This window comes from Myxine glutinosa, chromosome 8 (genome assembly GCF_964187855.1).
Source record: "Myxine glutinosa chromosome 8, kmMyxGlut1.1, whole genome shotgun sequence".
Lineage (NCBI taxonomy): Eukaryota > Metazoa > Chordata > Myxini > Myxiniformes > Myxinidae > Myxine > Myxine glutinosa.
This window is the reverse complement of record NC_136268.1, coordinates 49,533,476-49,557,903: the sequence shown is the minus strand read 5'-3', so window position 1 is coordinate 49,557,903 and position 24,428 is coordinate 49,533,476. Positions and strand designations below refer to the sequence as shown.

At 44.5% G+C, this 24,428-nt stretch overlaps 1 protein-coding gene across 3 annotated transcripts in view; it reads left to right on the top strand.

Moving 5' to 3' along the window:
• RANBP2 (RAN binding protein 2) overlaps positions 1 to 24,428 on the top strand; it is a 239,538-nt gene that overhangs the window by 192,771 nt on the left and 22,339 nt on the right. For all 3 annotated transcript variants that reach the window (XM_068124437.2, XM_068124434.2, XM_068124436.2), the window contains exon 29: positions 8,715 to 8,816. In XM_068124437.2, the coding sequence (XP_067980538.2) occupies positions 8,715 to 8,816 (102 nt within the window). The remainder of the gene's footprint in view (positions 1 to 8,714; positions 8,817 to 24,428) is intronic.

The window sequence follows — 24,428 nt, the reverse complement described above, 5'->3', positions numbered from 1 at the left end:
GACCGCGTGCAAGTGTAAAGTGTCTGCATGTCAACGCAGCCACGTATGTGCCTGCAAGAACAATAACATGCCATGCACAGAAGGCTGCACTTGCATGGGAGGTGAACAATGCAAAAACCCAAACAAAGAACCTACCACAAGCGACTCAGAAGATGATGATGAGGAAGATTAATGATGACATTTTCGTGATTTTATACCACTTAGAGGATGATTCAGTAGCAAAATATGTGTTTATTTTAATAATATAACAAATAACAGTTATATGTTAACATTGTAATGTTCAGTGAATGACTGGTTATGATACGCAGCCAGATTTGACCTGGTGAGATATTTTTGCTGAGATTACTTGTGGCCTTTTGGTCATAACAGGAGTGGGGTTGATGATTTAAGGGGAAATGAAATCTATATTTTTCTGACTTTACTTAAGGATTGTCCAATTTTGTTTCTTGAAAAGATCATAAAGATATATCATATTACAACCATAACCGCATTTGAACAACATAAAGTTGATATTGCATAATTACAGTCGAAAAGCAAAAACTACATATTTCAGCGATTTTGTGTGTTTTGGGTATAATACAAGGTAGAATAATATATATTTTTTTTAATCATACTTGAACAGCATAACTAAAATCCCCTCGTACTTCCCACTATCCTTTTAATTTTAATGTTGAAGAATCCCTATTGGAAGAGCTGAAAAAACAAAAATACAAAAGAAAAATCGTCAATTTCGAGCTTTACGCTACCCGCTTAATAGAAAAGTGGCTGCCATTTATTGTTCATGCCACAATGTAACTGTACATCAGGGCTGGATTTGTTCTACATATGTATCCCAAGCACCCTGAAATGACAAACCAACTGTGTAGTGGGTGTTGCACGAAACTCATTTTATAGGCATCTCTTGAAAACTGGCTCCTGGACTATTTGATCCAATATGGCTGCCAGACCACGTGAGTGATGACATCATAAATTTATATTCTCTAATATAATTGTTGCATAGATCATGCTCAATACATTTCAAACTGATCAGACTAAGCGTTGTCCCTGTCGAATTATGACGTCATTAGCGCCATAATTATGAACACCTATTCCCCATATGGAGTTCTTTACAATGAGCCATGTTTAAATTTTTTCAAGCAGCGGTTTTGTAGATATAGAGGTGCAACATTTTTCGGTTTTTCCAAGATAGCGCCTGTACCACATGACCTATGATGTCATGATTATAATTAAAATATTACAAAGGCGGAGGCGCTCCGATGGTGAAAATTTCGTGCCCATCAGACCAACAATTGCTGAGAAAAAAAATTCACAATGATCGGATTCGTGTTGCATTTGTCGAATTATGACGTGATAACGAAGGCACAGATGACATCATCATTACCATATCTTATTCCCCAAGAGGAGTGCTTGACAATGAGCCACGTTTCAATTTTTTCCATGGAGCAGTTTCGGAGATATAGAGGTGCAAGTTTTTTCGATTTTTTTCCAAGATGGTGTCTACCACGTGACCTATGACGTTATAATTATCATTAAAAAATTCTACAGGAGCTGCACATATTCTGAAAATTTCATGTCCATCGGTCTAACAGTTGCAGAGGAATTTTTGTTTTATTCATACTGATCAGATCAAGCGTTGTACTTGTCGAATTATGACATCATAATTAAGGCACCGATAACATCACCATCAACATATCTTATTCCCCATGGTGAGTACTTGACAATGAGCGATGCTTCAATTTTTCCATTGAGTGGTTTGGGAGATTAATAGAGGTGTAGCGTTTTTCCAAGATGGCGTCCGAATTGTGTACGTCCGGTGTACCACGTCACCGGTCATAATTATGAATAAAAAAAATTATACAGGTGGAGGCGCTTCTATGGTAAAAATGTAGTGTCAATTGGACCAACGGTTGCCGAGAAAATGATTTTTTAAAATGCAGACACGTACGGCACACGGCATGGCACACGGCATGGCACACGTACGCAACTAAATGCTTAACCCTGCTTTTCGCTTCACAAGCGCAGGGTAATGATAAGTGGTGTACGATACTAATAACTGTAGCAATAAGGTATTAGCCTCGGTTTTTTAAATCGTGATATCATGTTAATAATAATGATAATGTAACATTAATATTATAGTAAATCTAATCGTAACACTAATCCCTTCATAGTGAGTGCAAAGTTACTGGAGGTTAAAATATATCATCTTCTATATATTAAAGTAGCGACAGTTTTGTGTCCGTCCGTCACGCCACGTCATTACGTCTATGATGTCATTACAGCTGACTCCACCGACCGACATTTTAATTTTTTTGCCGTACAGGCCGAACATGTCGTCAAAGCGGTCATGTGTTTTTCCACACGGGCTGCTGTACGTTGCAGCGAGTAGAGCACTACGGCTACGCCGCAGTTAGACTTTCGGTCTTGTTTTATGTTGAAGGCTTCAGTCACAGACTATATAGTACTCATCGAGGCCAGGCCTAAATAAAAGAGCTGCATTGATAGAAAAGTGAAGAACGAGAATAGTCGAAGAGTTTTTGAAGAAGTAAAAAAAATCTGCTTTTTGAAAAGGGGAAGATCATAAGTGTTTGTAAAGAGATGAGAAGGCAAAGAGTTCCATAGTTTGGCAGTGGTGGGGAAGAAACAAACATCATAATGGCCCACCCTTGACTTACCAATGGCCGCACAATAATCACGTGATATAGTGGCTTGCCGAGTATTCCGTGGTCTCACTAATGGCGGAGGTACACAAGCAGCAAGTTCCTGAGAGCAAAAACCGAAGTAATATCTGTAAAAAAAAAAAAGAGAAAGACAACCAACTTTGCTGTGTAATTTGAGCGGGTCGAGTTTTGAGGTCAGATTGGGAGAGTTGATAAGTCGGATTACTTTGTATTAAATTCTATCCAGTATGTGGAGCTGGAACCTCCCCAGATATGAGAGCAGTACTCTGTACAAGGACGAATCAATCCTTCATATCGTTGAAGCAACTGTTGAGAGGAGAAGAATCTTCGACATCTGAACAAGACGCATAGTTCGAGACAGACTTAGCTATTTGTGTAATGTGTGGATTCCAGGATAAATTTGATGGAAGGGTAATACCTAGTAGGTTTGTTGTATCATATGGTGTAATTGTGGTGCTTTCAAAGGTGTAATGGGGGAGTTGAGAGGAGTTTTAGAGAGAGGGAGAGAGAGATGGGAAGAAATTGATTTAGAAGCATTAAACTTGACCTGAATATATTTCCCCCATTGGGAAATCTTGTCCAAATACAAATTTAAAGAGGTGGCTGTGATCAAACGAGATGTAGATATAGTGAGGGAATATGGGGCAGATGGGAAAAACAGGGAGGAATGTAATGTCGAATCAGCTTACGAGTGCATTTGGTTATTTGTAAAAGAAAGGTCATTGATAAAAAGACGGAAGAGTGTTGGAGACAGGGCAGAACCCTGAGGGACACTGCTGTTGATTGGGAAGGAGGGAGATGTTGAACCATCAACAATTACTGAGATAGAGTGGTTGGAGGGAAAGGTCGATATGAGAGAGCAGAGTGAAAGAGGGAAGCCGAAAGAGGGAAGCTTGGATATCATACCCTGATGCCAAGCTCTGTCAAAGGCTTTTGAGATATCAAGGCCCACAACAAAGGATTCCCCAAAGTCTCTCAGAGAAGAGGCCCAGATATTTGTAATGTAAGAAAGGATATCACCAGTAGATCTTGCCTTGTGGGAGCCATATTGATGGGCAGATCGAAGACTGAGATTCAAGATGCTTGAGGAAATGGGAATTGAGAAGTTATTCAAAAACTTTGGAAATGGTACAAGTCAGAGCAATAGGACGGTAGTTGGAAGGGTTTGAACGATCAGCCTTCTTTAAAATAGGTTGTACTGAGGCATGTTTTCAGGAAAGAGAAAAGGTTTGGGTTTTTAAATAAAATCGAAACAAATGAGCAAACACGGGAGCAAGTTCTTTTTTTTCCGTGTGCAACCTGACTTCTCACATCAGATTGCTCTCTGTTCAGGTTCACTACAAGCATATTTAACTACGAACTGAAATTGGTTATAAAATTTCTCATTTCAAGTCATCTTTCTCATTACCATCAACATCACATTATTGGATCAAGTTCCTCACCATATTTTCCCCATTACCTCCCACTCCCATAAGTGTGTGGATTTGTGGTTCACGGGGATTTTCAAGAATGCAACCCCAGCAAACGGCAAGACCCTCCTTTATATACTTGAACACTGCATAGGGTATCTGATTAATAAGCCACATGTAATTGCATTCTGTATTGTTATCTGAACTAGGAGAGTACCTGCCCTGCAGGCGATCTTACAAGCATGCAACACGTTTTTCTGACACATACCTTTATTTGGGTGGTGTATAGGTAACTGCCAGCAGCCTAAATCGCTCCCGATAATAAAAAACCAAAATAACCAGGGTTATGTGCATGAAGCAAAAACATGCTTACTGCTTATTATTCAAAATGCTTCACTGCACTGTAAAATGTTGGGACAGGAACACAATACTGTAAAGGTTTGGAACTTGTAATACCCTCTCCTACCTGGAGGCAGCACTACATGATACAGAATTACCTAGAGGATTTGTGTCCCTCCTCCCCTCCAAGACCACCGGCAAAGATAAAAAGACCCCGATGCACAATTAATGGGGATGCCGCTTCGCGGTAGTTGCACACCCCAATGCTAGATACAGCCAAATCTTCCCCAATCTTCCGTGCTGGTTCGTCGGAGCAGTGCGGTCAGTCAGAGCACATGGACCGGCCCACTCCCTCTCATCTTCCACACAAACACCTCACACAGAATCACTCAACTCACCACACATCACTCTCGTCTTCTACACAAACACCTCACACAGAATCACTCAACTCACCACACATCACTCTCGTCTTCTACACAATCACCTCACACAGAATCACTCAAATCACCACACATCACTCTCGTCTTCTACACAAACACCTCACACAGAATCACTCAAATCACCACAGATCACTCTCGTCTTCTACACAATCACCTCACACAGAATCACTCAAATCACCACACATCACTCTCGTCTTCTACACAAACACCTCACACAGAATCACTCAAATCACCACACATCACTCTCGTCTTCTACACAAACACCTCACACAAAATCACTCAAATCACCACATGGCACAGATCGCTCTCATCTTCCACACAAACACCTCACACATAATCACGCAAATCACCACACATCGCTCTCACATATATGCATCACATATCCACAACAAACGTTTATTTATTTATAGTTTTCCTCCTTCTTTGGGGAGTGACCACCCCCTGGCAGTCCTCTCCTTTCTCCTCGTTTTAGCTGGGGACATAGAAACCAATCTGGGTCCACAACCTCCTCAACCCATGAAATGCACACATATCCTTTATCTCCTCCAGTACAACACAGACGGCCTCATCAGCAAGGCCGTGCAACTGAAACACTTAATTCTCACAAACAACATTCATGTAGCTATCATTCAAGAAACTAAATCACATGAGAAAAACAAAACACCAACCAGCCCCAACTATACACGCACAGACAAACCGAACACCGGAGGTCAAGGCCTCATCACATACAATCACAATTCAATTTGATACACAGATATCACACAAGACACAAAAGTACTTCTACCACCAGACAACACCTTTGAACCTTAAGCTTTCAAAATACATTTAAACTGGTAAAAAAAATAACACATAAACATTTACATACCACCAGACACATCCCCACTGTACCAACCAAATACTCACCACAAATACGGAAACTTTGTTCCCTCCCAAACACAATCAATCATCAGAGGGGACTTCAATGCCAAAGCCATGGCCTGGTACACCCATCACCAACCAAACTACAGAGGCCAAACCATTTCCACACAACTAAATTTGTTATTTATACTTAACAATCCAGACCAACACATCCATACACCACATGATGCTGGTTACAATAACTCATCATCGGACATAACATTCTGTTCTCCATAACTTTGCACCATAACCACGTGGAGAACAATACAATTCCCTTCAGATCACTTACCTATCATCATTACCATAAACACAACTATAGACCTCAACGGGAAGAAAAACAAAACATTCACCAATTACAAAAAACAATGTGGGATAACTTTGAGCACGATACCGAACGAAAATTTCAACAACTTGACAATAACATCACTAACATTGACATCCGCATCAAACAGTTCAATATGATCATCACAACTGCAGCTCCCAAACATTCAAAAGGGCAATATCAAAAAATACCCCAAATGCTCACCAGAAATCGCACACCTCATCAAACGATGACACAATATAAAACAACACACCAACACCCAAAGCACCAGACATAGTCGAAAGGACTCAAACACTACACACTGAAATCAACAACAAAATAATCGTGAAAAAACAAAACGGCCAATCCTTTCCATAAACACAAAACCACTCAACCAATACCAAACACTTGTACAAAACCATAAACCGTATCAATAACTCCAACAGTGGCATAACACCCTCACATGCATCTATAACTACCACAGACAGCATACCATCAGAAAAACAAGCTAGCATCCTCATCGACCATTAAGCAAACACAAGTCACATAGGACCCAGAAAAGAGGAAAGATTTATTACAAGACGCAAATTCAGCTACCAACTCGACACCATCGTCATGCCATTCACTCGTGCACAAACAACAAAAATCGTCAAAAACTAGCAGGCTAGCGGCCCTGACAACATCTACAATTTAAATTTAAAACATCTTGGACCACACGGAATATCAGCCCTCACAATTACAAGCAATTTCTCCTACCTACACTCAAGAATTCCCCAAATTTGGAAACTAGGCAAAATCATTGCCCTTAAACCAAACACAGGTCCCACCAAAGCAGCCTCCTACAGACCTTTCACATTACTTTACACACACTCCAAAGTTACAGAACGCCTTTTACTTACACTCACAAACCCTCACATCCCTCTCACACACCCAACACGGATTCAGACCAAAACACTCCACCATCCACCACTACACTCTTCACAAAACACCTTTGAAGGCTTCAACAATAGAAAACCACTAAAACACAACTTCTCACCACAGTAGACATCAGCAAAGCTTTTGAAACACTCCCAAAGCTCTTACTCACAAGCAAAATACTGTTATGCAGACAGTCATTCATAATTTTAATGGCAGGCCATCACGCACACGATACTTTCCTTCCACATCCACCCGAGAACATACAATTAGCCTCGTATGCGGACAATATAACCATCACCTCTACTCATAGCAACATCAACACCACCACAGCACAACTTGGACCCTTCCTCAGCACCCTACAAACCTGGCTCACCATCAACAGACTAAAAATAGCCCCTCAAAATCAACAGTCACTCTTCTAATAAATTACACAAAGGAAACTTGGCAGCCACTTATTCCCTATTCTACATCCCTATTCATCTTCATTCATTTATTCAACATCCCTATTCCACACACACACCAAACAAAAATACTCGGCGTTGCTTTCAATGCATCCATGTCATTCTCGGATCACATAACAAACATTTTAAAAAACATGCACACCCAGGCTGAACACACTCAGGGCACTCGCAATCACCGACTTTGGACACCACAAAGAAACAACATTACTAACATGCACACAGATCAGTCATCAACTATGCCAGCTCATCTTGGGCCTCCAGCCTATTAAACACACATCTCAACACCCTGCAGACCATACAAGACAAAGCCGTTTGTTTCATCGCAGGTTGCACATTAACAACACATATCGAGTATCTGCACACAGAAGGGGGGAAAAAAGCGAAAAAAAAACAAAGACCACTTTGACATGAGAGGTGCACAGTTCCTTGCAAGGGCAAATGCCAACCAGAATCACCCATGCCACTACACGTACAACCACCCACAGGCCCGTAGACACATTAAACTACAGTGACATCCTTTGTAACATCCCTCCACCAAACAGAAAATACAAAAAACACATCCACACCCACATAACCATAAACGCAACCTGTGGGCCCAAACTGTATCTTTGGCACAAAACTCCCACCCTTCGATGACACAGAGAAACTACTCCCTAGATCTGATCGTGTTCACCTTTCATGCCTTTGCTGTGGACACCACCCACAACTTTTACACTACAAACATGGACTCGATGACACCACTGACGACACCTGCAACCACTGTCAGGCCGCTCCACACACATTAAAACATATGGAAGACTGTGCAGTCCTGGCTTCACGTAGGCAAGAGCACAACATCTTGGATGTGAGGGATCTCTAGGTCGTGCCTGTGAGATTGGTTGGCTATCTCTGTGCCGCTAGTCTGTTCAACCAGAACTGACTGTGGCAACACAACAACAACAGCGCAACTATGCACTAATTGTGTTCAACATCATCCTGATCCTTTGTAGCATCCTGAGTAATTGTGTTCATCCTGATCCGATGTAGCAAGTCTGGATGGAATTGGCGCGGAATTGTAGGAGTAGTGCGACAAAGAAACACACACCGGTCCGTGAATTGTATATAGTAAGAATAGCTAAATGTTTTCGAAGCTTATGAAATGGGATGAGTTGTGATCTTTGAGCACCGTTAATTTTTATTTCTTGTTTTCAGTGTATTGCTTGCTTCAAGAGGTTCAATAAAACATTTGGCTGGCAGTGTTGTAAGATTTTGTCCATTTCCCATATTTGCAGAATCATGGAGCCAACGATTTGTGATCGATAAACAGAGCGACATCGATGTAAGCTTTGCCCAACTTGCCTCGAGTTCTTCTTCTTCTGGCTTTGAAAAAGCAGGTAAGACAATGCAATGCGGCCAGCACACACCTCAATTTTCATCTCTGCTCCAATACGGTTTGGTTGCACTGATGTCAAAAACACATGACATGTTTGCTTGCATCTGCATTTTATCACTTTTTGGGAGGATGTTATAGGAAAGGGTAGGGACTTGAAAAGGCAGCTGATTACCATTCCGATGTTTTGATGGTGTCATGAGATTAAAAGCTGAAACTTTGTCGAGGGGTTAAACGGACTTGATGCACTTGAAGTATTTTCAGCTTTTTCTTTGGTTGAAAATGTATTATCATAGGACTGCGGAGAGGCTGCATGTTACCATTAGTACATTTTGCCTTGCAAGAGGGGAATGCAATGTGCTTTATTAGTCCCCTACCGGTGTACACCGGAGGGGACCAGAGGTTTGCACGCCGTCCCTCCGTCCCTCCCTCCGTCTGTCCGTCTGTCCGTCCGTCAGTCTTTCAGTCCGTCACGCAAAGAACAGTTTTCCGGACTTTTTTTCGAAACTCTTAATGCTAATGATTTCAGACTTGGTACATGGTTTCCTCATGATAAGTTACAGATCAAGTTCGAACTTCACGACGTTTCGATCATTTTTGACAAAGTTATGGCACTTTGTTTATTCTAGAGTTCTCCTCAAGAACCTCCTCCTTTGTTTATTCTAGAGCGCCCTCAGCCTCGTCTCGCGAACGTCAACAGCGCGACACAGCACGCGCTTTCGGGAGGGGCGGAGCCAAGCCGAGCAACATATATATACACATCGATCATTGATCGTGAACCGGAAAATATAATAAATTACTGATATTTAGCGACTCGAAAGGTTCTTTATCCATAACTTATTTATGGTGCTTCTTCTGACCTGTCTACAAGGTGTATAAATCGAAGTCCCGAGTGCGAATCACAGGTGAGCCTGTCCTGAGGTAATTAGCGATTGGGAACGATTCAGAACCTGTGGGTAAATAACCTTTGGTAATTTCCCCAACAGTTTTCCGGATGACAGACTGCCGGTAGGGGACATGTATTGCAGCGCAATACTCAGAATGCTTGTTGTAATGGCCTCACCACACGCAACAGCATACCAGGCTAGAGTTGATGGACAGAAAAGTTGAATGTGGGATTGGATGAACTTGTGAAGAAGACAAATTAATTAGTTGCTGAAGAAATTCTAGTAGTCGTCAGTGTTGGGAGCTGATGTGATGATGAGCCAGTCATAGCTGAAGAGAGTGGATTTAAGGCCAGACAAATTATTTTTTACCAAATTTCCATACACATCTGTGCCATGAATGTTTTGTTACTGCTGCCAATGATACACCAACTTTTACCAACACGTGGTCAGAAGAGCTGAGGATCAGGAGAGGTTTGATAAGGTCTATTAATGAATGGATGCCATTTGTTGCGATGTGTATTGGAAAAGGAACAGACCAAGTCCAGTCATTTCACAGAATGACTTCGCTCTTCAGCAAAGTGATGAAGTATTTGAACCAACACAAAGCCAGCTTACATGGTGTCAATTTATCTCTACAGATTACGAAGAAAGAACAACGATGAGCAAAGTATCAGTGTTTTTGGAAAGCCTTGTATATGGAATAATTGGAGTCGGTTGGGGTGGGGCAGGGGGTATTCTGTCCACATAAAGAGACAATACGTTGTTTGGAGATTAACACACACCAAATGCACTCCACAGGGTTGTGGGTGACCAGTGAGGAGTGAGTGTTTGGAAGGGAGGAATAAATATACAGTACACACAGCGACACCACCACCACCACCACCATTGTGGGATTGTGACCTGTCGGAGCGAAGGAGACGATAACCAGGGTGACCCACAGAGTATGGAACATCCTGTGAAATAAATGTTTGTGAGACTACAATATCTGCGTTAACGGCAGCAGCTTGTATGGAAATATCAATGAAGTTGAAAGGCTGATCTCTGATATTGATGGGCCAGAGCATTAGAGTGGGGGGAGCACTCGTAAGAGAACCATGATAGAGGCGAGTGAATGGGACAGTTTTGTTTTGGACGTGAGCTGGTGCTCATCGCTGTTCTCCTCAACCTTCTGTAAACCGAGTTCAGCAATGTGGAGTCGAGCATCTCGACCGAGTGTAAGCAAGGATTATTTATGGGTGATTTTAGCAAGAACCGTCAGTGTCATCTGGAGTTGTGATGTGGCTTTGCTATTGAGCCGGGAGCAGAAAGTTTAAGAAGTATTGGAGGTGAAAGGAAAAGAGGACGTGAGAACGTGTGATGGAATATGGGGCAGAGATTAGCGATTGTAGAGGCATTTCTGAATGCATGTGCAAAAGAACAATGGCATGCCTTTTTTGGGAGTGGGGGAGGGGGGAGGTTGCTTTGGAGTCCTTATGTATATATTGTCACGCAACCGCCGCAATTTATATCAGGCGATCGCGGATGCCGATCACGAAGGCTTTAACTCCGAGGCGGAAACTCAATGGTGGAAACTCAATGGCGGATTCCAAAATCTAAAACACCTGGGCGCGCGGAATGGAGGGAAGCGGCGCAAGTCCCCGCAGCCTTAACTATCAAATCAATCAGGAAACTGCGTTCAGGAATTTGTACAAAAATAATATAAGGGTTTATTGAATAAAGGCAGGGACAGGAAAAAAACACGCGCCGGTAATAAATATCCTAAATCGGGATCCCGCACACCGACTTCAGAAACAAAACGAGGGATTATGAATTAATAAAAAGAACACGTCATGTAAAATGTACACCCGGAGCTCGGCTTATCTGTCTTTGTCGTCTTGTATTGTTTGCCGTCCACCACGGCCCCGCTCGGCCCCAATGCACCCACAAGGCCTTGCTCCAAGCTCCGATCCTCCCGCCACCCATGAGGTCCGTGCACCAAGCTCCAAAGCACCCAACGCAGGCCAGCGGCTTCACACGAGGTCGATCCCCACACGAAGCACGAAAAGACAGGAACGGAGAGAATGCAGGTGTGACTGCACGTCTCGTCCTTCCAACTCGCTTCTCAATTGCTCATTGCCAACTGCGCACCCTGCAAAACCAACTCTCGACCACGAATCCACTCTCTATTGAACTGCCAGAGGGCCAGAGTGTGACTCTTCTCACTCAACTCAACACCAACTCGTGACTCATGGGCTGCGCGACTCTCAACTCCCAGCCCTCCTCCTCAACTCCTGCTCAACTCCTGCCTCAACTCCTCTCAAATGCGCACACGAACTCTTGATCCAACTCGTGCGCTCGAACTCTTGACTCAGATCTGAACTCTCCACTTGTGCGCACCTCAAACGAACTCTCCTGTTCTGCACTCTCGAAAAAGCGTCCAGCCCCCTGTTAATATCCCTGGCCCGGTGACGTCAGCATTGGCGCACTGCTCTGCCAATCAGAGCCTCCGCCGGCTCGTCCAGGGGCAATGCCCACTGCACCACTCTCACTCCTGTGCCCTACTCCTTGTGTTGTAGCACGTGCTATGCGAGGTGGATAGGCCTCGCGGAGGGTGCAATGGTGGGTGGCCATTATCGGCGGTGTCCTAGCCCGATTTCTTCCTAAGTCAAGTCAGGGGGGAAAGGGCGTCATTAATGTTGTACTAAAGGTCCTAACTAGTGTCTGTGGTCTGCAGTGCCATAAGAGACAAAGGTTTGACTACCAGGTGAGACATACAAGGGCTGTACTCATTATTCCCTACACTACTTACACATGAATCTCCTGGTAGATTCACAATCATACATCTTCGCCGACAAAACGCCTACACATGACTTATTACAGGTAGATTCCCTATCGCGACAGTCGAAGCATGTTACCTACTCAGATCTACTCTGCTCTACATATATCACTACCCAAATTCGTAAATATATATATATATTTAAATATAAATAAATAAATATATATATATATAAATATATATATGTAAATATATCTCCCCACTGTGTATATTATATATATATATATATATATATACAGTGGGAGAACAAGTATTTGATACACTGCCGATTTTGCAGGTTTTCCCACTTACAAAGCACGTAAAGGTCTGTAATTTTTATCATAGGTACACTTCAACTGTGGAAGACGGAATCTAAAACAAAATCCTGAAAATCACATTGTATGATTTTTAAGTAATTAATTTGCAGTTTATTGCATGAAATAAGTATTTGATCACCTACCAACCAGTAAGAATTCCGGCTCTCACAGACCTGTTAGTTTTTTCTTTAAGAAGCCCTCCCATTCTCCACTCATTACCTGTATTAACTGCACCTGTTTGAACTCGTTATCTGCATAAAGACGTCTCCAGACCGTCTCCGACCACAAAGACCGCAAAGACCGACCGCAAAGCCGTCTCCAGACCTGTCCACACTCAGACTCCAACCTCTCCACAATGGGCAAGACCAGAGAGCTGTCTAAGGACATCAGGGACAAATTTGTAGACTTGCACAAGGCTGGGATGGGCTACAGGACAAATAGGCAAGCAGCTTGGTGAGAAGGCAACAACTGTTGGCGCAATTATTAGAAAATGGAAGAAGTTCAGATGACAGTCAATCTCCCTCGGTCTGGGGCTCCATGCAAGATCTCACCTCGTGGAGCCTCAATGATCATGAGAAAGGTGAGGGATCAGCCCAGAACTACACGGCAGGACCTGGTCAATGACCTGAAGAGAGCTGGGACCACAGTATCAAAGAAAACCATAAGTAACACACTACGCTGTCATGGATTAAAATCCTGCAGCGCACGCAAGGTCCCTCTGCTCAAGCCAGCGCATGTCCAAGGCCCGTCTGAAGTTTGCCAATGACCATCTGGATGATCCAGAGAGGAATGGGAGAAGGTCATGTGGTCTGATGAGACCAAAATAGAGCTTTTTGGTTTAAACACCACTCGCCGTGTTTGGAGGAAGAAGAAGGATGAGTACAACCCCAAGAACACCATCCCAACCGTGAAGCATGGAGGTGGGAAACATCATTCTTTGGGGATGCTTTTCTGCAAAGGGGACAGGACGACTGCACCGTATTGAGGGGAGGATGGATGGGGCCATGTATCGTGAGATCTTGGCCAACAATCTCCTTCCCTCAATAAGAGCATTGAAGATGGGGCGTGGCTGGGTCTTCCAGCATGACAACGACCCGAAACACACTGCCAGGGCAACTAAGGAGTGGCTCCGTACGAAGCATCTCAAGGTCCTGGAGTGGCCTAGCCAGTCTCCAGACCTGAACCCAATAGAAAATCTTTGGAGGGAGCTGAAAGTCTGTGTTGCGCAGCGACAGCCCCGAACCTGAAGGATCTGGTGAAGATCTGTATGGAGGAGTGGGCCAAAATCCCTGCTGCAGTGTGTGCAAACCTGGTTAAGAACTACAGGAAACGTCTGATCTCTGTAATTGCAAACAAAGGTTTCTGTACCAAATATTAAGTTCTGTTTTTCTGATGTATCAAATACTTATTTCATGCAATAAAATGCAAATTAATTACTTAAAAATCATACAATGTGATTTTCAGGGATTTTTGTTTTAGATTCCGTCTTCCACAGTTGAAGTGTACCTATGATAAAAATTACAGACCTTGTCGTGCTTTGTAAGTGGGAAAACCTGCAAAATCGCAGTGTATCAAATACTTGTTCTCCCCACTGTATATATATATATATATATATATATATATATATATATATATATATATATATATATATAATATATATATATATATATATATATATATATATATATATATATATATATAATATATATTAGCAGAAGTACCTGGCATTGCCGGAAGGGAAGGGGAGGGGAGGGGCAGTGAGGGGAGGGGAGAGGGTAGGGGGAAAGGGAGAGGGAGGGAGGAGGGGAGGGGAGGGGAGGAGGGGAGGGGAGGGGAGGGATATAGATGGTTACTGGCAATTGATCACATCCAGAAATGATGTAATCCACACAATTTATGTACTTTACATAACGTTAATAGGAATACATGGCCGTGTAGATGGGAATACAGTTTGTTTGAAATAAATCACAAATATCAGATGAAAGTGACCAAAACCTATGTGGTGTGAATGGCAATGTCTCCTCGCTGAAATGTGAAAAAAACTGAATTACGTGCGAACGCATAACTGATTATGGCGGCAAAGTTGGAACATCACGTGATCCTCGCAGAAGTACCCGCATTGCCGTGTGGGGGGAGGGGAAACCCGTACATTCCCAACCCGTACATTCGCCCTCTCGACTCAAGCTCGTATTCGATTCGTATTCGAAATCGAAAGGGGAAAGGGGAAATCCTTCGTATTCGAATTCGTAAACACGAAATATGAATAAAATTTAATTCATATCGCACAAAATCGACACAAAACACGGTCGCATAAAGGTGAAAAACCGTAATCGCTTTTCGCCCTGAATTACGTGCAAACGTGTGACGTGTGACGGGATGGAACATCACGTGATCGCTCTGAGCGAATCAGCGAGCTCTGGCACCGGCTGAGATTAGCGGGTACTTCGCTGAAATGCGCTGACGTAAATATGAATAAAAAATATGGATCTCGTCAAATATGGTCTCAGCCATGTTCGTCCAGGCTCAATGGCCATGTCTATGCCAAATATCAAGCACGTGAGCCTCTCCGTTTCGGAGTCTATCGGTAACACACACGCGCACACACTGTGTTTTATATATATAGATATATATCTATATGTATAAAACACTGTGTGTGTGTGTGTGTGTGTGTGTGTGTGTGTGTGTGTGTGTGTGTGTGTGTGTGTGTGTGTGTGTGTGTGTGTGTGTGTGTGTGTGTGTGTGTGTGTGTGTGAGATATATATATGTTACCGGTAGACTCCTAAACGGAGAGGCTCACGTACTTGATATTTGGCACAGACATGGCCATTGAGCCTGGACGAACATGGCCGACCTAAAAATTGATTTCATAATTTTTTTTACCATCTTTTTACCTCAGCGCGAAATATTATGACCGGAATCTGACCGGTAGCAGAGCAGCGCGCTGATTCGCTCAGAGCGATCACGTGATGTTCGTTGCCGCCATTAACTTCGCACGTATTTCAGAGCGAAAGCAATTGCGTTTTTACCGGGTACTTCTGCATGATTAGCATTTAGCATGATTTCGCATGATTTAGCATAGATAGTAGCATGTTTCACGTAGATTTTTTTTTCAGCGAGCAGAAGTACCCGGCATTGTACGAATAATATATAGATAGTGCCGTGTAGGGCGGAGTGATGCCGCTGTGGGAGGGACCGAGCAATGTCGCTGTGGGCGGGACCGAGCGAGGTCGCTGTGGGCGGGACCGAGCGAGGCAGCTGTGGGCGGGGCCCGAGAGAGATCGCTGTGGGCGGGGCCGAGCGAGGTCTGCGTTAGTGCGTTGCCGTTGCCGTTGCCTGGTATAAAAAGATGGTGTATTTTGATGCTCTCTGCGTCAAGATATGGACTTGATGTCCGTATCTTTACAACAGACATTCCAATGATGATGATGATAAATGTAATACCACTCAAGGAAGGCCCACAACTCAAGAGAGTGGAAAAAAAACAATAAAATGAACAGAAATACGGGGAAGGAGAAGCAACCACTCAGAAGAATGACAGAAAATCATTTCCCTTAAATTTACCGTGTTCACCAACTAGCACGACCAGATACAGGACACCAAAATAATTTCCCTTACACATATCGTGTCCACCAACCAGCAAGACCATACCACTTACCTCTGGATCAAACTGTATTTCAAATATTCAAACGGTTTTTACATGCTGCCATCTCCTAGCAACCAATGAAATTTTTCAAAAATATTGTAGTACATTTATTTTTTAATAATGTACCATATTTACGGCAGTATATTTTATTTACGCCATGAGTAAGGAAGGAAAATTTCCAGCGTGCTGATTCGCTCATTCGCGCTCATTGATGACGATCACGATCACGTGATGACGTGATCACGAATGATGTTCGTGACGCGATCACGTGATGTTCCTTGCCGCCATAAACTCACAGCAAGTAGCATAGATTTTAGCATGATTAGCATTTAGCATGATTTAGCATGATTTAGCATGATTTAGCATAGATAGTAGCATGTTTCACATAGATTTTTTTTCAGCGAGGAATATTATACATGGATTCTGACCGGTGGCAGAGCAGCGCGCTGATTCGCTCAGAGCAATCACGTGATGTTCCATCTCCGCCGCCAGTTGGCTTCACTTTTCACGGAGTATGAAAAAAAAAAAAAAAAAAAAATACCACCTTTAGAGGCCATTTCCCCCGCAAGCGGGGGTTGGCCTTTTTCGGGAACTGTGGTTGTTGTTGTTTTTCGGTCCCCTTTTTGAAGCAATGTTTACGGCCGGATGCCCTTCCTGACGCCAACCCTTTTTGCCGCCTTTAACGACAAGCAGGAATTACCAGTGAACTGGTACTCAATTAGCCGACCTCGGAAGGATGACAGGCTGAGTCAACTCCCCTGGCGTTAATTTCAGCGATTGACCGGGATTCGAACCAGGATCCTAGGATCCTAAGCCGGCACCCTAGCCGCTAGCCCAACACCAGGGATAAAAGTATGAGCGGAGTATGAGCATTCTATATATTTTCAATTCAGGTGCGCCGACTCGCTCACGTACTTGATTTGTGGCATAGACATGGCCATTGGGCCTTCACGGTGTAATTTGTGCGAGGCTTTTGTCCGAGTGAGCTTGAGTCGAGAGGGCGAATGTACGGGTTGGGAATGTACGGGTCTCCCTTCCCCCACCCGGCAACGCCGGTACTGGAGGGCGTCACAGGATCGGTGAGTCGCCAAATCCGCTTCGTGCTATTGCGAAGATTCAGGGACGATGTCGCGATTGTTGTGCTGCTCTCCGACCATGAGAACTGCAAACGTCATTGTTGACTGGCCTCCCCTTCACTCCCCCTACCCCCCTCCCTTTTCCCTTTTCCCCCTCCCCCCTACCCCTTCCCCTCCCCCCTACCCATTCTCCTCCCCCTCCCCCCTACCCATTCTCCTCCCCCTCCCCCTCCCATCCCTCCCCCACCCCCTCCCCTCCCCCTCCCCCTCCCCCTTCCCCTCCCCTCCTCCCCCTCTCTCTCCCCCTCGCCTCCCCCCCTCCCACCCCTCTCCTCCCGTCCCTCACCCTCCCCCCCTCTCCTCCCCTCCCCCCGTTCCCCTCTCCTCCTCTCCCCCCTCCCCTCCCTCCCCCACCCGGCAATGCCAGGTACTTCTGCTAGGAGAGGGGGGAGGGATGGGGGAGGGGAGGGATGGTATATATATTTACTAGCAGAAGTACCCGCATTGCCTGGTGGGGGAGGGGAGGGGAAGAGGAGGAGAGGGAACGGGGGGGAGGGGAGGAGAGGAGGGGGGGGAGGGGGAGGGATGGGAGAGGAGAGGAGAGGGGTGGGAGGGGGAGAGATGGGAGAGGAGAGGGGTGGGAGGGGAAGGGGCAGAGGGGAGGGGAGGGGGATGGGAGGGGGTGGGGTAGGGGGGAGGGGAAGGGGTAAGGGGGAGGGGAGGGGGAAAGGGAGGGCCAGTCAAAAATGACGTTGCAGTTCTCATAGTCGGAGAGCAGCACAACAATCGCGACATCGTCCTGAATCTTCGCAATAGCACGAAGCGGATTTTGGAGACTCACCGATCCTGTGACGCCCTCCAGTACCGGCGTTGCCGGGTGGGGGAAGGGAGACCCGTACATTCCCAACCCGTACATTCGCCTCTCGACTCAAGCTCACTCGGACAAAAGCCGCGCACAAATTACACCGTGAAGGCCCAATGGCCATGTCTATGCCACAAATCAAGTACGTGAGCGAGTCGGCACACTGAATTGAAAATATATCGAACGCTCATACTCCGTGAAAAGTGAAGCCAACTGGCGGCGGAGATGGAACATCACGTGATTGCTCTGAGCGAATCAGCGCGCTGCTCTGCCACCGGTCAGAATCCGTGTATAATATTCCTCGCTGAAAAAAAATCGATGTGAAACATGCTACTATCTATGCTAAATCATGCTAAATCATGCTGAATCATGCTAAAATCTATGCTACTTGCTGTGAGTTTATGGCGGCAAGGAACATCACGTGATCGCGTCACGAACATCATTCGTGATCACGTCATCACGTGATCGTGATCATCAATGAGCGCGAATGAGCGAATCAGCGCGCTGGAATTTTCCTTCCTTACTCATGGCGTAAATAAATATACTGCCTAAATATGGTACATTATAAAAAAATTATGTACTACAATATTTTTGAAAAATTTTCATTGGTTGCTAGGAGACGCAAGCATGTAAAAACCGTTTGAACTATTTGAAATACAGTTTGATCCAGAGGTAAGTGGTATGGTCTTGCTGGTTGGTGGACACGATATGTGTAAGGGGAAATTATTTTGGTGTCCTGTATCTGGTCGTGCTAGTTGGTGAACACGGTAAATTTAAGGGAAATGATTTTCTGTCATTCTTCTGAGTGGTTGCTTCTCCTTCCCGTATTTTTGTTCATTTTATTGTTTTTTTTCCACTCTCTTGAGTTGTGGGCCTTCCTTGAGTGGTATTACATTTATCATCATCATCATCATTGGAATGTCTGTTGTAAAGATCGGACATCAAGTCCGTATCTTGACGCAGAGAGGCACCAAGCACCATCTTTTTATACCAGGCAACGGCAACGCATTAACGCAGACCTCGCTCGGCCCCGCCCACAGCGACCTCTCTCGGCCCCGCCCATAGCTGCCTCGCTCGGTCCCGCCCACAGCGACATTGCTCGGTCCCTCCCACAGCGGCATCACTCCGCCCGACATGGCACTATCTATATATTATTCGTACAATGCCGGGTACTTCTGCTCGCTGAAAAAAAATCTACGTGAAACATGCTAAATCATGCTAAATGCTAATCATGCAGAAGTACCCGGCAAAAACGCAATTGCTTTCGCTCTGAAATACGTGCGAAGTTAATGGCAGCAACGAACATCACGTGATCGCTCTGAGCGAATCAGCGCGCTGCTCTGCTACCGGTCAGATTCCGGTCATAATATTTCGCGCTGTGGTAAAAAATATGGTAAAAAAAATATTATGAAATCAATTTTTAGGTCGGCCATGTTCGTCCCAGGCTCAATGGCCATGTCTGTGCCAAATATCAAGTACGTGAACCTCTCCGTTTAGGAGTCTACCGGTAACATCACACACACACACACACACACACACACACACACACACACACACACACACACACACACACACACACACACACTGTGTTTTATATATATATATATGTATGTGTATATATATATATATATATATATATATATATATATATATATATATATATATATATATATATATATATATATATATAATCGTTAGATTAAATAAGACGCGGACGTAGCTTCAGGACGTCGATCTTTAATTGTCGACAAGCTTTCGACCAACAAAGGTCATCTTCTGAGTCTACAAAAACAGTAGGCATGTATATCAGTCAAGTATGTATGGTGATATGTGTGTGAGATGTGTGATGTGTGTAGAAAATGCATACAGAAGGAAGATCATTTCTACACATATGCATTTTCTACACACATCACACATCTCACACACATATCACCATACATACTTGACTGATATACATGCCTGCTGTTTTTGTAGACTCAGAAGAAGACCTTTGTTGGTCGAAAGCTTGTCGACAATTAAAGATCGACGTCCTGAAGCTACGTCCGCGTCTTATTTAATCTAACGATTATTTATTCAATACAAATGAGACGCCCTGCTCGTACTTTGGAGTTTCTACTATTTCTTACAGTTATATATATATATATATATATATATATATATATATATATATATATATATATATATATATATATATATATATACGTATATATATATATATATATATATATATATATATATATATATATATATATATATATATATATATATATATATATATATATATATATACATATATATATATATATATATATATATATATATATATATATATATATATATATATATACACATATATATATATAGTCACACCAACCTGTTAATAGAAGCCATTTTGTTTCCATCGGCCACGGCGTACATAACCTATTCCCATTGTGCGTGAAGTGCAGTGTGCCCGTTTATTTATCAAGCTGTCTTTCTCTGTGCCCAAAAGGGAAATTATATTGGATAATGATTTATTTTCATTCTTCCAATGTGTCACAATAAGCATACAATCGGGCAGGATTGATTTAACCTTGAAATGTATCGCAAAACTCACGGCAAAATGAAGTGTAATTCATGAGTATAAGTTCATGCTGATTGCCTGATTCGAGGTGTACAGAGCGATTGAGTAGAAGAAACATGTCGGTGGTGACAAAATATAGAAATTTAAAAGAAGTGGAAGAAGGAAAGTGAAAGACTGATTTAAATGGAGGCACACTATCAACGCGGGATGCGCGCGCACCATAAAGAGAATAGAGAATTAGAAAAGATAACAATTGTGAATGAAAAAAGAGGAAGAGCTTGAGAATATTGATTGATTGAAGACAGGTCTTTGGCTGCTTTGCAAAGATGATACTAGTTGGTTTACCATTGCCTTCCCAGCAATTATTCGGGGCAGGGATTTATTATTTGTTCAGGGTGCCCGTGATAACTCACATAGTGGCGAAGTACACCGTGGGATCTTTGACATCCACCAACTAATGGTAGCAGATGGAACACCTGGCTTAACGCCCATCCGAGGAATGGCACCACACACTGAGGAATCTCCCTGCCTGTGAAGCACCAGCATATAAGTATGTCTATATATCCTTACCTGGTGTGGTGTGCACGGTGGTGGAGGAGGGGAGCGGTGAGGGTGAAGCAAACTGGAGTCCCTGTACAAGTGTACATGCAGTGTTACGACATGGCGTCCAGAAAATTCTGATCACATGGTCCGTGTACGACATGCCGTGTCAAATGCCATTTTGTTTCCATTCACCGTGAATTGGTCAGTTCCATTCTGAGAAAATAATGAACAGGTCATGATTGCATGGTCTTTTGGTGGCAAAATATGACAAAAAAGGGGAAAAAAACCCAAAAATCAACGTGGAAGGAAAGAACTTTTTCCTGATTTTTTTTTCTTGCCAAATACAATTTGAATGCAGTAGCTCTATTTCATTGTTATTCTTTTTCTCCTTATAATTATTTATTTCCTTCACTCATTCCTCATGTTAATTTAGCCATATTTACCCTGCGCTTGCAAAGCAAAAAGCAGGGTTAAGCGATCAGTTGCGTGAGTACGTGCGCGTCTTTTTAAAATTCTTTTTCGACAACTATTCACAATTTGTTGACAAATTGACAAAATTTTGTTGAAAATCATCTGAGCGACACAAAATTTTCACCATAGGATCGTCTCCATCTGAAGATTTTATTTATTTATAATTATGACGTCATAGGTCACGTGGTATGGACGCCATCTTGGAAAAACGTTGCACCTCCACATCTCCAAAACTGCTCAATGGAAAAAATCGAAACATGGCTCATTGTTAAATAGGCCCCATGGGGAATAAGATATGTTAATGATGATGTCATTGGTGCCTTCATTATGACGTCCTCATTTGACAAGTACAATGCTTGATCCGATCAGGATGGAAAAAACAAATTCTCTGCAACCGTTTGTCTGATGTACACGAAATTGTCCCAAGAGGAGCACCTCCTCCTGTAGAATTTTAAAGTTTAATTATGACGTCATAGGTCACGTGGAACAGGTGCCATCTTGGAAAAACCCAAAAACGATGCACTTCTATATCTCCGAAACCGCTCCATGGAATTTTTTTTGTTTTTTAATGTGGCTCATTGAAAAGAACTAAGCCTGGTGTTGGCTTAGCAGTTTGGGTGCTGGCTTGGGATCCTCGGATCGAATCCCGGTCAATCGCTGAATTAACGCCAGGGGGGTTGACTCAGCCTGTCATCCTTCCGAGGTCGGCAAATTGAGTACCAGTTCACTGGTAATTCCCTGTGTGTCGCAAGAGGCGACCAACAGGGTTGGCGGCATGAAGGGCATCCGGCCATAAAACATTGCTTCAAAAAGGGGCCCACCGTGCCCAAAAAAGGCCAACCCCCTCTAAAAAAAATTGGCCTCTAAAGGTGGTCTCTCTCACTCATTCCTCATGTTGACTGCAGATCTAAATTTTTCTACCTGTATTTCCATCACTTCAGGCTCTCACCTCTTCACCTTTTTATCTACTTGTTGCATTTTTCTGGCCTTCTTTATTTCCTTTTCCTTCCTCTGAATTTACTTTGTGGACATAGATTATGTTGCATGAACAGAATAATGAACCAAAATAAATAATCTATTCAGGGAAAGTTTGATAAAGTGCAAAAGCCACAGTGCCAATCATATGTACACTGGGCCAGCATACTAGACACACCACCGTGCACACCGCACCAGGTAAGGATATATAGACATACGTTAGCCATTCCACCCACAGGGTGCAGACAGCCCGGCCGGCGGTCATTAACAAAGGCCAACGCAACCACAACACAGAGCGGTCATGGCGGGGTGTGGGGCTGACAGCGTGGGGGTGTGAGTGGGAAGATTAGGGAATGAACGGACAAGATTCATTCATCAGGAGTCACTGAGGCACCGAATATCGCCTTGAGCGAGGAGGTGTTCCGGGAAACTTTCATTGCACGGAGACCCACCGATGATTCGCCAATTGCCTTTCCCGCCCACTTGTCTTTCCCGCCCACTTGCCTTTCCCCGCCCACTTGCCTTTCCCCGCCCACTTGCCTTTCCCCGCCCACTTGCCTTTCCCCGCCCACTTGCCTTTCCCCGCCCACTTGCCTTTCCCCGCCCACTTGCCTTTCCCCGCCCACTTGCCTTTCCCCGCCCACTTGCCTTTCCCCGCCCACTTGCCTTTCCCCGCCCACTTGCCTTTCCCCGCCCACTTGCCTTTCCCCGCCCACTTGCCTTTCCCCGCCCACTTGCCTTTCCCCGCCCACTTGCCTTTCCCCGCCCACTTGCCTTTCCCCGCCCACTTGCCTTTCCCCGCCCACTTGCCTTTCCCCGCCCACTTGCCTTTCCCCGCCCACTTGCCTTTCCCCGCCCACTTGCCTTTCCCCGCCCACTTGCCTTTCCCCGCCCACTTGCCTTTCCCCGCCCACTTGCCTTTCCCCGCCCACTTGCCTTTCCCCGCCCACTTGCCTTTCCCCGCCCACTTGCCTTATCCCACCCACTTGCTTTTCCCCGCCCACTTGCCTTTCCCCGCCCACTTGCCTTTCCCCGCCCACTTGCCTTTCCCCGCCCACTTGCCTTTCCCCGCCCACTTGCCTTTCCCCGCCCACTTGCCTTTCCCCGCCCACTTGCCTTTCCCGCCCACTTGCCTTTCCCGCCCACTTGCCTTTCCCCGCCCACTTGCCTTTCCCCGCCCACTTGCCTTTCCCGCCCACTTGCCTTTCCCCGCCCACTTGCCTTTCCCCGCCCACTTGCCTTTCCCCGCCCACTTGCCTTTCCCCGCCCACTTGCCTTTCCCCGCCCACTTGCCTTTCCCCGCCCACTTGCCTTTCCCCGCCCACTTGCCTTTCCCCGCCCACTTGCCTTTCCCCGCCCACTTGCCTTTCCCCGCCCACTTGCCTTTCCCCGCCCACTTGCCTTTCCTGCCCACTTTCCTTTCCCTCCCACTCGTGCATGAACAACGTATGATGGCTGTGCATGCATTCCCACGACTCCCATGAT